This window comes from Taeniopygia guttata, chromosome 14, assembly GCF_048771995.1.
Source record: "Taeniopygia guttata chromosome 14, bTaeGut7.mat, whole genome shotgun sequence".
In the NCBI taxonomy this organism is placed as follows: domain Eukaryota; kingdom Metazoa; phylum Chordata; class Aves; order Passeriformes; family Estrildidae; genus Taeniopygia; species Taeniopygia guttata.
Window position 1 is genome coordinate 6,762,491 of NC_133039.1, and position 15,196 is coordinate 6,777,686.

At 58.3% G+C, this 15,196-nt stretch overlaps 3 protein-coding genes across 3 annotated transcripts; 2 read left to right on the forward strand and 1 right to left on the reverse strand.

Annotated features, from left to right (window-relative positions):
- RPUSD1 (RNA pseudouridine synthase domain containing 1) lies at positions 1-4,069 on the forward strand. Its single transcript, XM_002186820.7, has 4 exons — positions 1-162; positions 621-723; positions 865-966; positions 1,736-4,069. The coding sequence occupies exons 1-4, from the start codon at positions 1-3 to the stop codon at positions 2,149-2,151; spliced, it is 783 nt and encodes a 260-aa protein (XP_002186856.5). The 3' UTR covers positions 2,152-4,069.
- On the reverse strand, positions 3,898-8,377 carry LOC140685064 (uncharacterized). Its single transcript, XM_072935530.1, has 2 exons — positions 7,899-8,377; positions 3,898-5,916 (listed from the first exon to the last, which is right to left on the reverse strand). The coding sequence occupies exon 2, from the start codon at positions 5,109-5,111 to the stop codon at positions 4,056-4,058; it is 1,056 nt and encodes a 351-aa protein (XP_072791631.1). The 5' UTR covers positions 5,112-5,916; positions 7,899-8,377; the 3' UTR covers positions 3,898-4,055.
- LOC115497277 (uncharacterized) lies at positions 6,312-14,858 on the forward strand. The gene is made up of 15 exons (XM_072935531.1): positions 6,312-6,412; positions 6,863-7,115; positions 7,495-7,526; positions 7,930-7,976; positions 8,333-8,482; positions 8,575-8,665; positions 9,067-9,211; positions 9,760-9,950; positions 10,112-10,270; positions 10,431-10,564; positions 11,273-11,406; positions 11,546-11,646; positions 11,858-12,561; positions 12,607-14,027; positions 14,231-14,858. Exons 2-15 carry the CDS (start codon positions 7,070-7,072, stop codon positions 14,311-14,313), a joined length of 3,438 nt encoding a protein of 1,145 aa, XP_072791632.1. The 5' UTR covers positions 6,312-6,412; positions 6,863-7,069; the 3' UTR covers positions 14,314-14,858.
- The last annotated feature ends 338 nt before the right edge of the window (positions 14,859-15,196 follow it).

Genomic DNA, 15,196 nt, shown 5'->3' on the forward strand with positions numbered 1-15,196 from the left:
ATGCCCAGGATGCTCCTTGAGCCCCGTGTCCTTCCCAGGTTCTGCCACCAGCTGGATTTCTCCACCAGCGGGGCCCTGTGTGTGGCACTCAACAAAGCGGCGGCAGGAAGTGCCTACAAGTGCTTCAAGGAGCGTCTGGTGACCAAAGCTTACCTGGCACTGGTGAGCCCTCCCTGCCCCTCCTGCCTTGGCCTTTTGGTGTTCCTCAACACCTCTGCCCTGAGGGAGAGCTGAGGGAGTTGGGGGTGTTCAGCTGGAGAAGAGAAAGATTCAGAGTTGGAGCCTAAAGGAGCTCAAAGAGAGCTGGAGAGGGATTTGGACAAGGGCATGGAGGGACAGGACACAGGGAATGGCTTCCCACTGCCAGAGGTTGCGGTTAGGTTGGGTATTAGGAAGGAATTCTGGCACGGGGTGCCCAGAGAAGCTGTGGCTGCCCCATCCCTGGAAGTGTCCAAGGCCACCGTGGATGGGGCTGGAAGGTGTCCCTGCCCCTGACAAGGAGTTGGGATTGGGGGAATGGATGGGCTTTAAGGTCCTTCCAACCCCACCCTTTCTGTGATTCCACCACGGGAGGTGGTGGGAAGCAGGTGCCAGGGCCCAGTTGGCACGTTCTCCCCCAGGTGAGGGGCCACGTCAGCCAGAGCCGGATGACGATCCGCTACGCCATCGGGAAGAACACCACGGAGGGCATGACCCACATGATGTGCATCGAGGGCACCGAGGGTGAGCACCCCACCACTGCTCTGCCCACGCCCCCAGGGATGCACTGGGGCATCACAAACCCCCTCTGGATCTCCTTGCAGGCTGTGAGAGCCCCCAGGGATGCGCTGGGGCATCACAAACCCCCTCTGGATCTCCTTGCAGGCTGTGAGAATCCCAAGCCGTGCCAGTCAGAGCTGGTGGTGCTGGAACACGGATCCTACAGCGGAGACCCCGTCACCAAAGTGCTGCTGCAGCCACTGACAGGTGGGGACAGGGGCAGCTCTGAGTGGAGCAGAGCCTGGAAAAGGATGAGGGAAGCTGAGAACTGCAGTGCTCAGCAGGGAAAAATGCCATTGGGTGTATTGTACCATGCCCTGAAGGAGGGATTCAGGAATTCCCTGTCCCCGATTTCCCATGCTGTGAAGGAAGCATTCAGGAATTCCCTGTCCCTGATTCCCCAAGCCCTGAAGGAGAGATTCAGGAATTCCCTGTCCCTGATTCCCCATGCTCTGAAGGAGATTCAGGAATTCCCTGTCCCCGATTTCCCATGCTGTGAAGGAAGCATTCAGGAATTCCCTGTCCCTGATTCCCCAAGCCCTGAAGGAGAGATTCAGGAATTCCCTGTCCCTGATTCCCCATGCTCTGAAGGAGATTCAGGAATTCCCTGTCCCCGATTTCCCATGCTGTGAAGGAAGCATTCAGGAATTCCCTGTCCCTGATTCCCCATGCCCTGAAGGAAGGATTCAGAAATTCCCTGTCCCTGATTCCCCAAGCCCTGTAGGAGAGATTCACGAATTCCCTGTCCCTGATTCCCCATGCCCTGAAGGAGAGATTCAGGAATTCCCTGTCCCTGAGGGAAGGAGAGATTCAGGAATTCCCTGTACCTGATTTCCCCAAGCCCCGAAGGAGAGATTCAGGAATTCCCTGTCCCTGATGCCCTGAAGGATATTCAGAAATCCCTTATCCCTGATACCCCATGCCCTGAAGGAAGGATTCAGGAATTCCCAGTCCCTGATACCTGCTCTGTCCCCAGGGAGGACTCACCAGCTCCGGGTTCACTGCAGCGCCATCGGCCACCCCATCGTGGGGGACTTCACCTACAGCCAGCGGCAGGACAGCAATCCCTACAGGATGATGCTCCACGCCTACTACCTGCGCATTCCCACCGGCACGGAGCTGATCGAGGTGTGCGCGCCCGACCCCTTCCTCACCGCCATGGACAGCAACTGGGTGCCCCAGCAGGTCACCCGGCGGCTGGAGGATGTCATCCAGGAGCTGAAGGACAAGGGCACGCAGAAGGAGGAGGAGGAGGAGGAGGAGGAGGAGGAGGAGAGGCGGGAAGCTGGCAGAGAGGAGGGAGCAGGGGGAGAAGGCGAAGGCAGGAGGGAGGAGACGGAGGAGCAGCGGGCGCGGTGCGAGCAGTGGTTGGCCGAGTGGGCTCTGGAGTGAGCACTAAGCACATCCCTGCTTTTCCTGCTCCAGCCTTGTCCCAGCGGGTCCCCACGGAGCCCAGCGCTGCCTCCACACCTGCACTCCCTCTATGGCTTCCCTCGCTCTCGGGGCTGGCACCAGGTGGATTTTAGGAGTGGTTGAGGTGGGGTTGTTTTGTAATGTCCATCATCCATCTGGCCACGGGATGTCCTTTTCCCAATCCTGGGCCTCAGCAGTGGAGTCGGTGTCACATTCCAGCTTAGGGTGACCCCAAAGCTTTCTGTCCCTGTCCTGGGGCTCGGGCACAGCCATGGCCATTCCCACAACCTCTCCACGCTTGGATGCAGAATTGCAGCCCAGCACAGGGAGGGGAGAACGTGCTGGTGCAGCTCCAGTGTCCCTGTCCCCCATTCCCATTCCCTCACTCCAGCTGCTGCGTTGTGTGGGAAATGGGAGATTGAGGTCTGGAGCACATTCTGGGGGCACTGATAGTCCCCCAGTCCTGGGGTGTCCTGTGAAACTGGACTGGGATGGGCATGGAAGGGTCCCTGCCCCTCACCCCCTCCCTCCCTCAGCCCACCTGGGCCGTTTTTTAAGGTTTGGTGAAGGTGAAGAAGTTGATACCAATGGATTTTAAACTTTTTTTCAATTTTCTAGGAAGAGATTCTAGTCTTTTAGGGTTTGTAAAATACGGGTGGTCTCAGGAATGAGGTATTTTTAGTACTTCTGTGGTCAGAGAGCCAGCAGCCCAAAGCTTTTTTAACTGGATTTTATTATTCCTTCTACTAGCACTGCCTTTCCTGCTTTTGTCCCTGCTGAGACAGGTCAGAGGACACAAGTCCCTTTCTGCTCACCCACATGAGGAGGGATCAGTGTCCTGTGTAGGTCCCATGGGGTGGCTCCTGCCTGGCAGGTTTCCAGAGGGTCCTGCAGGCAGGTCCTTCAGCTGGACAGTTTGGGAAAGCTCTGGAACAGCAGGAAAAGGATAAAGGTGAAAGAAGGGCTGAGAACTGATGGAAAGAACAGGCAGGAGCTCACCTTTGACAGATGCCAAGAAATTTCCTTGGAAGTGCCCTTGCTTTGCTGGTCATCCTGCTTCGCTTTCCCCATCCCTGCTCATCCTCTGCAGCCCTTGGAGAACATTTGGAAATGAGAACAGGACAGCTGGGGAGGGACATTGGAGCCACACAGCCCCATCCCAGGGCTTTTCAAGGACCATGTCAGCACATGCCGAGAGTTGTCACCTCACCAGCCCCATCCCATTGAAAACACACCTGATTGGATTCACACAGTTGATATTCCCACCCCAAAGGAGAATTAAAACGTCACAGCCCTCTCCTCGTGGATAAACACACCCTGCAAGTCACCAAAAGGCTGGGAGGGGAAGAATTGGATCAACCTGTCCCATGTGTCCCTCTCTGGTGTGGCTTGGTGCCACTGCTGCAGGGTGGGGATGGCCTGAGGTGCCAGCCCTGGGCACCGAGTGGGCACGATGGGCTCGGGGCTGGTGCCAGGAGCTGGGCAGCTGGGAAGGAACACAGGGAACCAGTTTGCCAAAGGTTCGAGGGGTGACTTGTCCAGGAGGTGCTGGAAAGTGACAGTGGGCATTCACACATCACAGAGGGAACCCAGCCTTGTCCGGGATGAGGGCTAGGGACATGGGGACACATGGATGGGGCTGGCACCACCCCGAGCCTGCTGTGTTTGTGTCAAACAGCCCCCACACCCTGCCCCAGCCTTTGCCTGCTGCTTTTCCCCAGCGCCACAGAAAAAAGGGAATTTCCCTTACCCTGCAGAAGGAGTTTTCCAGGGCAATGTCCCCATCCTGTCCCACTCCTGTCCCTCCTGCGGTGCCCTGGGGCTGTGCTGTGGCTCTGATGTCCCCTGCACTCCGCAGTTGTAGTTTTGGTGTTTTTGCTGTATTAAACGTGTCTCTTGTCCACTCTCTGTGCATCCCACTCTCGGGGGGATCTGGGAATGAGGGGAATGAGGCTGGACCGGCCCCAGGGGAGCGGCCCCGGGGCTCCGACCTGAGTGTGAGAGGGTGAGTGTGTGTGAGGAGGTGGGTGTGTGTGAGAGGGTGAGTGTGTCTGAGGAGGTGAATGTGAGATTGATGTGTGAGCTGTAGGATTGGTGTGTGAGGGAGGGTTGAATGTGAGGATGAGTGTGAGAGGGTGGTTGTGTAAGGGGCAGGATTGGTGTGTGAGGGGCAGGATTGTGTGAGCTGCGGGATTGTGTGAGGGAGAGGATTGTGAGAGGGGCAGGATTGGTGTGTAAGGGGCAGGATTGGTGTGTAAGGGGCAGGATTGGTGTGTGAGGGACAGGATTGGTGTGTAAGGGGCAGGATTGGTGTGTGAGGGGTAGGATTGGTGTGTGAGGGAGGGTTGAGTGTGAGGATGAGTGTGAGAGGGTGGTTGTGTAAGGGGCAGGATTGGTGTGTGAGGGGCAGGATTGTGTGAGGGAGAGGATTGTGAGAGGGGCAGTATTGATGTGTGAAGGACCGGATTGGTGTGTGAGGGGCAGGATTGGTGTGTAAGGGGCAGGATTGGTGTGTGAGGGGCAGGATTGGTGTGTGAGCTGTAGGATTCTTGTGTGAGCTGTAGGATTCTTGTGTGAGGGAGGGTTGAGTGTGAGAGGATGGGTGTGTGTGAGTATGAGTGTGAGAGGGTGGTTGTGTAAGGGGCAGGATTGGTGTGTAAAAGGCAGGATTTGTGTGTGAGCTGTAGGATTGTGTGAGGAGCAGGATGATTGTGTGAGAGGGGCAGGATTGTTGTGAGAGGGGCAGGATTGCTGTGTGAGGGGCAGGATTGTTGTGAGAGGGAGAGGATTGTGTGAGCTGTAGGATTGTGTGAGGAGCAGGATGGTTGTGTGAGGGAGAGGATTGTGAGAGGGGCAGGATTGTTATATGAGCTGTAGGATTCTTGTGTGAGGGAGAGGATCATTGTCTGGGATGGGATCATTGTGTGAGGGACACTCATCCCTCGGGTTGGGGCAGAGGGAAAACCAACTGAAGACCCGAGGAATTATTGCAGCCTTTAAGACTGGGAGATTTTTTGAAGATTTTGAACCAGATATGGGCAGAGGGTATCTGGTCAAAGGAGAGGAGCATTCACAGCCCTCCTGGCACAGGGAAGTGCAGTCAGAGCTCACAGCTGACCTGGGAATGTCCCCAGGAACGGCCTGGGGCAGATGTTCCTCCACATGTTCAAGTTCAGGGTGGATCCTCCTGTGGCAGCTCCCGAGGGCGTTTCAGGGCCACCTTTGATCTCCACAGGGCACAGTGGATGGGGTGACGCCCAGAGTGGCCCTGATGTGTCCCTGCCCTCTGCTCCAGCCACCTCTGTCCAGCCAGCCTGGGGCAGGGGCCCTGTGCCTCCAGCAGCCTCATAGCAAACAAGTTTCTGTAATTTTACCGCCCCAACAGGAGCTATTTTTACAGTAAATCCTTCCAAAATAGAAGCCAGCAACACCCATGGGCGTCAGCCCAGCCTGGGGCTGCAGGACTGGTTGGGGGACGTGGCTGGGGACAGGACATGGCAGGGCAGTGACAAACCCCTCTTGACAGCGTGCCAGCAGCTCCAGGGACCCTTGGTGAGGGCTGAGAGGGGGGTACAACCCTGCTCCCACCCAGCCACCCTTCCTTTTCCCGGGATAAACACTCAGATAAAGTTTGTGCTCACAGCTCCTCCAGGTTGTCCTCTCAGAGCCTCGGGAAGGATTTGATTCCTTCGGGCTTGGTCCCCTTCGTGGCACGTGCTCGACAGCATTTTGGAGCATGAAAAGCTGTAAAAAAGGGAATGGCATTGGCTGTGATCCAGGGAAAAGGAGAAGCACGGGGGATGCACCTCCCAGAGGCTGAGCCCATCGCTGGGGTCTGTTCTGCACTATAAAATAACCCCTGAGCACCTCCACAGGTTTACCCTCACCGGCAGCACCTTAATCCCCTTCGGGAGCGCAGAAACTCCCAAAGCAGAGGCTTTAATTCCTTCTGGGGTCACTTCTGGTTCAGCTGAACCCAGAGCGACACTTTAAGAGAAGTAGGAAACAACCCCAAAGCAAAACCGGGGAGAAGGGAAGGAGCCTGACAAAACAGAGTTGAGAAACTGCCCTGTCACACCCTGTGTGCGGAGCAACATCCCCACCCCAAAAATAAAAGATAAAGTGCCGAGCGCTGCCCAGCCCCTGCCCCAACCCTCGAGCACCTTCCCGGCCGAATCCTCCTTTTCCGGAGCCAAATCCCCCTGGACAAGGGAGAGGAGAACGGCTCGGCACAGCCACGGTAGGATTTGGGAGGAAAAAAATTTAATTTATGGGGGGGAAATTCCTTGTGTTGAGTTCAAACGGTGATAACGGATTGCTGTGGGCATCCCTGAGGGAATTTCAGGAGCAGGGATCGATTTTCTATCAGGGGATCTTCCAGAGGGGTGTGGAGGGGAAGGAAAAACCTGCTGGGCTCCCTCACTGCCTTACACCGCATTTCTCCCAGTCTGTGCTGGTGAGGAGCAGAGGGATGGAGTGGGGACCCTGTCCCTGCAGGACAATTGAGAATTTCTTCTAATAATGGGTGGGAAAAGTCCTGTTCTCTGTTATGTCAAATTTAAAATCTCTCCCGTGGTTGCTGGGGGGCTGTGCAGCATCACAGAGACGGGGTGGGCACAGTGAGACCCCTGACCCCAGAGCTCCAGCCCCAGTTTTGGGTGACAGAATCAGCCTCCAGTGCTGTCCCCAGGCTCTGCCCCGAGTGTGGAACAGCTCCTGCTCCAGTTCTGGGTGACAGAATCAGCCTCCAGTGCTGTCCCCAGGCTCTGCCCCGAGTGTGGAATAGCTCCAGCCCCAGTTTTGGGTGACAGAATCAGCCCCAGGACCTCCAGCAATTCCCAGTGTGGGACACGGCCCTCCGGACCCGCTCCAAGGACGGACCCCCGGTGCCAGCACCATGGTGTGGGCAGCCCCAGCCCTGGCAGCCGTCACCCTGTGCCTCCGTGAGTCACATCCTGTCCCCCAAAACTGCCCTGGGACCCCCAGGCACCCCCTGGCACCAGGGATGCTCCAGCTGTGCTGCTCCTCATCCCAACCCCCCTCCCAGGGCTCTGCCTCCCGCTGCCCTCAGCATCCACAGGCTTTTCCCAGGGACACATCTTCCCACATTTCCAGGGATGGATTTACCCCTTTTTGTCTCTCACACCCTCCTGGAGGGAGCTGGGGGTGGTCGGGCTGGGGGCTGCTCTCTTCACAGTGATCCGCAGCGTTTCCTAAACATGAACTTAGCAAAGGAAAGGCTCTTCCCAGATTTCAGACCTGGAGCTGCGCAGAACAACAATATCCAGGGATGTTTCCTAACGTGCTCCTCCTTCCTTGTAGGTGTCTCCACAGCCCCGGTGAGAGCCACAGCGGTGAGTCCCTGCCGGCTCTGCTGGTTCCCACCGTGCCAGGGCTTGCCCAAAACTCCCCAGCTGGAGCTGGAGGTGCCACCACTCCCGCAGTGCTCAGTCCAGGGCGACACAGCCACCACCTCCCTGCTGTCCCCCTGTGCAGAGCGTGTCCCTGTCCCATCCCTCACCTCCTCCGTGCCCTGCTCCCAAACCCAGCTCCAGGCAAGCAGGGACAGCCCCAGCCGAGTGTCCCTCTCCTGAGAGTGCCTAGGATGGCTTTTGTCCCCACAGGTAACCCGGGGGCTGTTCCCCTGGAGCTCTGCTCCCACGGGCAGCTCCAGCTGGGTCAGATCCCATTCCCGGCATCTCAGATCCCTTCTTCCCTTTCCTTACCGGGGCTGAGCATCCCCCATCCTCTCCCCAGGCTGCCCTGATTATTGGAGCCGTCCTGTCCAGCGCTGAGCATCCCCAGTAAGTACGAGGCTCCGGGGATCGGGGGGGTCCCGGGGTGTCCGGAGGGTGAATTTGGGTTTTTACCACCTCTGCTGCCGTGCCGGGTCACCGAGGCAGGGAGGATTTACAGCCCTGTGCAGCCGGTTCCGTGCTGGCATTCCAGCGGGTTGGGCTCCTGCAGAAACGCAAACACACCGAAAATTCCGCTCCCTCCCCGCGGCTGCAGCGGGAGTCTCACCCCGGCTGAAACCGGGGCGCTGCTGTTTTCTCCCACACCCAAATCCCGGGATACGGGGGCACCCAGCTGGCCGTGGGGATGGCAGCAGCCTGGCACCGATTGTAGGGGACATTTTCATGACACCCCACCTGTACAGCCTCGGGCCGCAGGTGTGTGAGCTGGAGCCGGGCACCATCCTGGCCTCGGATCCCAAAATCCTGGAGAAGCTGAAGCTCTGCCCGGCGCTGGCAGGGGCACAGCAGGATGCCCTCAATGCCCTGCTCCTCTCGGGGGACACAGCGTACGGGTGAGGAGCCCCCCTGCTCCTGAAGGAAGGGTGAGTGATGGGCAGGAGGGGTGAGGGTCCACGGGGATGCTGAGCTGCTCCTGCTGCCGCAGGGATCCTTCGGGCTGGGATTCCCAAACTCTGCAAGATTTGGGGCCGCTCGTGCTGGCGTTGAACCGGACCACGCTGAGTTTGGTGGCCGAGGTAAGGTCCGTCCTGGTGGGGAGATGGTCACCAGGCAGGTCAGCTCTGAGGATGGGTGACACAGGATCCTGTGCCCCCAGTCCCTGTGCCTGTGTCCCTGTGCCCCATGTCCCAGCACCCTGTTCCCCATGTCCTATGTCCCTGTGCCCCATGTCCCCCATGTCCCAGCACCCTGTTCCCCATGTCCCATGTCCCTGTGCCCCATGTCCCCCATGTCCCAGCACCCTGTTCCCCATGTCCCCCATGTCCCAGTACCCTGTGTCCCTGTGCCCCATGTCCCAGCACTCCGTGCCCCATGTCCCTGTCCCTGTGCCCCCTGTCCCTGTGCCCCTGTCCCTGTGGCCCATGTCCCAGCACCCCGTGCCCCATGCCCCTCATGTCCCTGTCCCTGTGCCCCGCAGGCAGCACGGGAGGATTTCAGGAGGAGCATCGTGACTGCCTACATCAGGCAGGGCCGTTCCCAGCGGAAGAAATCCCTGCTGCTCCTCAGGGCTCTGGCAGCAGCCTCAGCCTCCTCCCGGCCCAGACTGCAGCGCAGCGGGGACAGTGAGTGTCCCCTCCCTGCGGCCAGTCCCGAGCGCCGGGAGGGGACAATGCCCCGGGGCTGGTGGGCTCTGGGAGCTCCCGGCTGGACCGGGCAGAAATTTGGGGTTCCCACAAACTGGGGAAGTGCCCTTGAAGCAGAGTGGGGGTTTGCTCTCACCTGGGAGCAGGGATGTGCTGGCAGCACTCAGGAAGGAGCTGGGACACTGGGACAGTCCCCAGGCAGGGCTGCAAGGGCAGAGGATGCTCGTGTGGGGCACATGGAGCAGTTTGAGCTGCCTTTAACAGGACAAAGCACAAATGGGCTGCAAAGCATCTCCAGGTTCTTCTGGAATGACTTTAGGAAAGGACAGCAAGTAAGGCACCTCAGTGGATTGGGGACCAGGAGATGGAAGCAGAACCCACCATGGCTTGAGCCACGTTTTTGTGATTCCCTGTCCTTCACCAGGGCTCTTCCAAGGGGCTCCGAGCCCTGTGGCAGGAGCAGGGCCAGGTGGGAAGGGGACACATGGGACACACACCCTCTGCCTGACACAATTTCTTGTCCTCAGGCTGCCCCTACGGGCCCATCACCTCCAGCAATATCGAGGACATCATCCTGGACATATACTTCTCCCCTGACTGGCTTACCCAGCTTGACCTGTGCCTGAGCAATAATGTGCTAATAGACAACTTGGAGACTGTGCTGGACATGTCAATCCCCAAAGAGGGTCGCTGGGTCCTGAAGAAAAAGGTGGATGAGGTAAAGGGTGACACAGGACAGGAGCCCCCCAGCAGCACAGGCCAAGCCAGGATGGGCAGGGAACAGGGATCGGTGGGCACAGGGTGAAGGTGCCCAGGTGGGTCCTTTGCACTCATTCCTGCCCTATTTGTCCTTCCCTCACCCTCTTTCCTGCCCCACAGTATTTCAAAGACTCAGGGATCCCGGAGGAGCAGCTGAGGCACCTGGGGGTGCTGTCCCGGCTGTACACGGAGCAGGAGATCAGCAAGTGGTCACTGAATTCCAGTAAAACCCTCTCGGCCCTGCTCAGCCCCTCGGGAGGAGATTGGACTGATTCCCAGGTAAATCCATGGCAGCAGAAGGGGATGGGTGATGAGGGACTCAGACTGCAGCTCAAGGTGGAGACATTGTGGGGTTTTTGGGGGGTTGGCAGCACTGCCATCCTTACCAGGAGCGTCTCCCAACCCTGCCTGTGCCTTCCACGTGCCCTGTGTCCCTCAGGTGCAGCAGCTGCTCACCGTGTACCTGAACCACGGGGGCTGCTTGACGGGGCCCCTGCTCCGCCAAATCGGAGGCGAGCGCCTGTGCAACCTGCAGGAGGAGCAGATCCAGCAGATCCCTGTTAGAGCCATTAGGTGAGCTGCTTTTTGGGGCTGCTGCTCAGCCCTGAGAGGCCCCAGGGCTCTGGGGAGGTGGGATAGGAGAGCCCCAGCTCTGTTGTGGGTGTCCCCATTCCCAACCAGGACAGTGGAACGGCTGTGTCCCAATCCCAGATCCTACCTGAGCTCCAGGACCATGAGCAGGGATATTCTGCTCATCCCTTCCAGCCACCAGAACAATTAATCTGCAATTTGGGGTGCTGCTGGTGCCCGGAGGGCTGCCTGGAGCAGAGGCTGGGCAGAGTTAAAGAATAAAGCAGGGATTTATTAAAAAGCCTTCAAAGGATGCACCTTGGGCAGTGCAAGAGCCTGGCCAAAGCTACACCCAAGATGGACCCTGGGTCAGGAGTTTGCACACTTTTACAAGTTTTGGTCCATTTCCATGTTGGGGTTCATTGTCCAGTTCCAGTCCCACCCTCCCAGGCTGCTCTCCTCCATTCCCTGCTGGTTGCACTTTTTGGGGCTGGAGCTGCAGTGGTGTCCTTGGTTCTGGGCTGGAAACGGATTGTTCTGTGTACTGAGCTGGTTCTGGGCTGGAAAAGGATTGTTCTGTGTGCTGAGCTGTGAGGAGAGCTGCTGACACTCCAAATGGCGTTCAGAGTTACAAACCAATGCAGTGCAGAATCTGGAAACCACAAAAGCTCAAACTTACGGCATCACTGCTGACCTGTGCCCCCCTTCCAGGACTGCTGGGCAGCTGGACATCTCTTCATGCAACCAAACCAAGAAGGAGCTGCTCTACAAAAAGGCCCAGGAAGCCTTTGCCAGCCTGGCCAGCAACCCCAGCCCCTATTACTCTCTGATGCGGCCATACCTGGGTAGGTGCTTCCCCTCCACCTTTTGGTATCCCTTCTCAGCCACAAACAGGTCTGGCAGTCTCCAGAACCTCCCCAGATCCTCCCCAGAAGTGCTGGAAGGGTTTGCACATCTCCAGGTGTCCCCTGGGCTCTCTTTAAGGTGGAGCTCCAGCAAAGGATCTGAAGGACTTGGCTAATACTTGTGCGGCCATAAACATGGATCTGAGCACCTTCCTCACCCTAAATCCTGAGGAATTGCAGGTACAGCCCTGGGGTGCTGCTGTCCCACTGCCCAGGGAAGGGCTGAGGGCTGAGCAGGGTGGGGCTGAGGTCAGAGCCCAACCAAACCACCAATTCTCCACTTTCTCACCTTTATAAACTTCCTTTAGGAAGTTTTAGTTGCTCTGCAGCCCCGTTAGGAAAACACCTGGGGCTGTGGGGCTGAAGGCAGGGGGCTGTGTGTGTGTTGCAGAAACTCAGCGTCACCGATGTGAAGTTTTTGATGGGGAAAAACCTCCAAGAGCTGAAGGACGCCAAGGACGAGCCCTTGGTGGCACGCTGGATGCAGCAGCAACCCCAGCAGGAGCTGGACTGCGTGCTGGGCATCGGCCTGCAGGGAGGGCAGCCCGTGCCCACGGGGACAGCCTGCCCTGCTGTCACCTGCCCTGCTGCCACCAGCCCGGCCAGTGTCACCTCCACGGCCACTCTCACCACCTCTCCTCACCCCACCAGCCCGGCCAGCGGTACCTCCACAGCCACTGTCACCACCTCTCCTCACCCCACCAGCCTGACCAGTGTCACCCCTGTGCCCACCACCCTCCCCACTGACACCTCAGCCAGTGTCACCCCTGTGCCCAGCACCCTCCCCACTGCCCCCAGCACCTCGGCCAGTGTCACCTCCACAGCCACTGCCACCACCTCTCCTCACCCTGCCACCTCAGCCAGTGTCACCTCCACAGCCACTGTCACCACCTCTCCTCACCCCACCAGCCCGGCTAATGTCCCCTCCACAGCCACTGTCACAACCTCTCCTCACCCTGCCACCTCAGCCAATGTCACCCCTGTGCCCACCACCCTCCCCACTGACACCTCAGCCAGTGTCACCTCCACAGCCACTGTCACCACCTCTCCTTACCCCACCAGCCTGACCAGTGTCACCCCTGTGCCCACCACCCTCCCCACTGACACCTCAGCCAGTGTCACCCCTGTGCCCACCACCCACCCCACTGCCCCCAGCACCTCGGCCGGTGTCACCTCCATGGCCACTGTCCCCACTGCCACCCCCACAGCCCATCCCACTGTGACCAGCACAGTGCCCTGCTCCACCCACCAGGCTGCCACCACAGACAGAGCCACCTCCCCCCCTGTCACCCTCCTCAGCACCCTCCTGGCCACCAGCAGCCCCAGTGCCACCCCAGTCCCTGCTGTCACCTCCAGGGCCACCACCAGCACTAGTGCTGGCACTAGCCTGGCTGGTACCACGCACAGCAGTGTCACCACTGTCCCCAACCCCTCCTCTGCTCCCACTGCCACCCACAGCACTGTCACCCCCGTCGATTCCACCTCTTCTCCCACTGTCACCACTGTCCCCAACCCCTCCTCTGCTCCCACTGCCACCCACAGCACTGTCACCCCCATCGATTCCACCTCTTCTCCCACTGTCACCCCCTTTCCCAAACCCTCCTGTGCTCACACTGCCACCCCTGTCCCCAACCCTTCCTCTGCTCCCACTGCCACCCACAGCACTGTCACCACTGTCCCCAACCCCTCCTCTGCTCCCACTGCCACCCACAGCACTGTCACCTCCCTCCCCAATTCCACCTCTTCTCCCACTGTCACCCCTGTCCCTCACTCCCCCTCCACCCCAGATGCCACCCCAGCCCCAGTTCCCAGCTCCACCCCAATTCCCAGTTCCACCCCAACTCCCAGTTCCACCCCAACTCCCAGTTCCACCTCAATTCCCAGCTCCACCCCAATGCCCAGTTCTACCCCAGTTCCCAGCTCCACCCCAATTTCCAGTTCCACCCCAATTTCCAGCTCTACCCCAATTCCCAGCTCCACCCCAATTCCCAGCTCCACCCCAGTGCCCAGTTCTACCCCAATTTCCAGCTCCACCCCAATTCCCAGCTCCACCCCAATTCCCAGCTCCACCCCAATTCCCAGCTCCACCCCAATTTCCAGCTCTACCCCAATTCCCAGCTCCACCCCAATTCCCAGTTCCACCCCAATTCCCAGTTCTACCCCAATTCCCAGTTCCACCCCAATTCCCAGTTCCACCCCAATTCCCAGCTCCACCCCAATTCCCAGCTCCACCCCAGTGCCCAGTTCTACCCCAATTTCCAGTTCCACCCCAATTTCCAGCTCCACCCCAATTCCCAGTTCCACCCCAGTTCCCAGCTCCACCCCAGTTCCCAGTTCCACCCCAATTCCCAGTTCCACCCCAACTCCCAGCTCCACCCCAGTTCCCAGCTCCACCATCCCCACCCAAACAAGCCTTGGCTCCTCCACAGCTGTGCCGTGCCAGCCCAGCTCCCCTCCAGACCCTTCCAACCCTTCCTCCAGCCCCAAAACCACACCTGGGAGCGTTCCAGAGCCACCAGATACAACCTCCAACGGCTACATCACCCTGAAGCCTGCGCCTGGTGAGCTGGGAGTGGTGGGAAAGGCTTGGGAATGCCGGGCAGGACAAAGCTGGCTGTCCCCTGCTTCCTGGTGGCACTCAGTGCTGGGGGACAGCTGGGGACGTGGCCCTGGGGCTGCCCTCAGGTTCTCAGGTGCCCTTCAAAGTGTCTCATTGCCACCTCCTGAGCTCCTCAGAATCTCATTCCCTGTGTTCTCCCTGCAGGATCGGGATCCAGGCTCTGCTCCTGCCTCGCTCTCCTGCTGGCAGCCACCGTGGGCACCATCCTGCTGGGGGGGCTGCCCTGAGCCCCCCAACATCCCCCACCCTGCTCAGCCCTCCCTCCATCCCAGAGGAACTGCGCCAGGCAGGTCCCTGCTGGACAGCAGAACCCCAGGCAAGGCAAGAGAACTCGTCCACATTTGATGCCACCACAGGATTTGGTTCTTTTTGAGGCTGGGCAGTGAAGGAGGAACAGATTTTTCCAGCCTGGAGAAGCCTGACAGGTCCTTACTAGAGATTTACTCCCTGTAGTACCACCAGCAGTGATGCTGAGTGCTCTGCCAAGGCAAGAACACCGGGCCCAGCTCTTCCAGGGATTTCCTGTCCATCCCATCCCACTGGGATCTGCTAAACAGTGGGAAAAACTCAGGGATTTCAGTCACTGGTGGCCCCACACCACAGCTGAGAGAGCCCCAAAAATCCTGTTTAACTTTTCTCACGAGCTGCTTTTTGATCAAGGTTTGTTCAAACCACACACACAGACTCTCATGGGATGATTAGCTGGAGATAATTTATCTTGATTACTGTTCAGTGCTGTACAATAAAACATCAATCAGCTCTTTTTTCCTAATCCAACGTGTCCTTTGAGATGTTCAGTGCTTTCTGGGGAAGCTTTACCTGCATAAATCCAAAATCTGCAGAGAAGGACAAACCTGCTCCCTCTCTAGAAAGCTCAGACAGTGAAGGTTTATAAGATATTAAATATATAAATCCCTTTTTCCTTCCCAGACTCTCCTCCTTGAGGAAAGGAGGATGTCAGGAGCTGGATACAGGTTTCACTGAGGGTTTGTGGTTTTTTTGACAGATATTTCCAATGAATGGGGAAAAAAATACGGAAATACTTGTACAAAATTCCTTTCTTCCATCCTAAATGTTGACCAGCCAACCCCAAGGAACAGGAACAGGCAG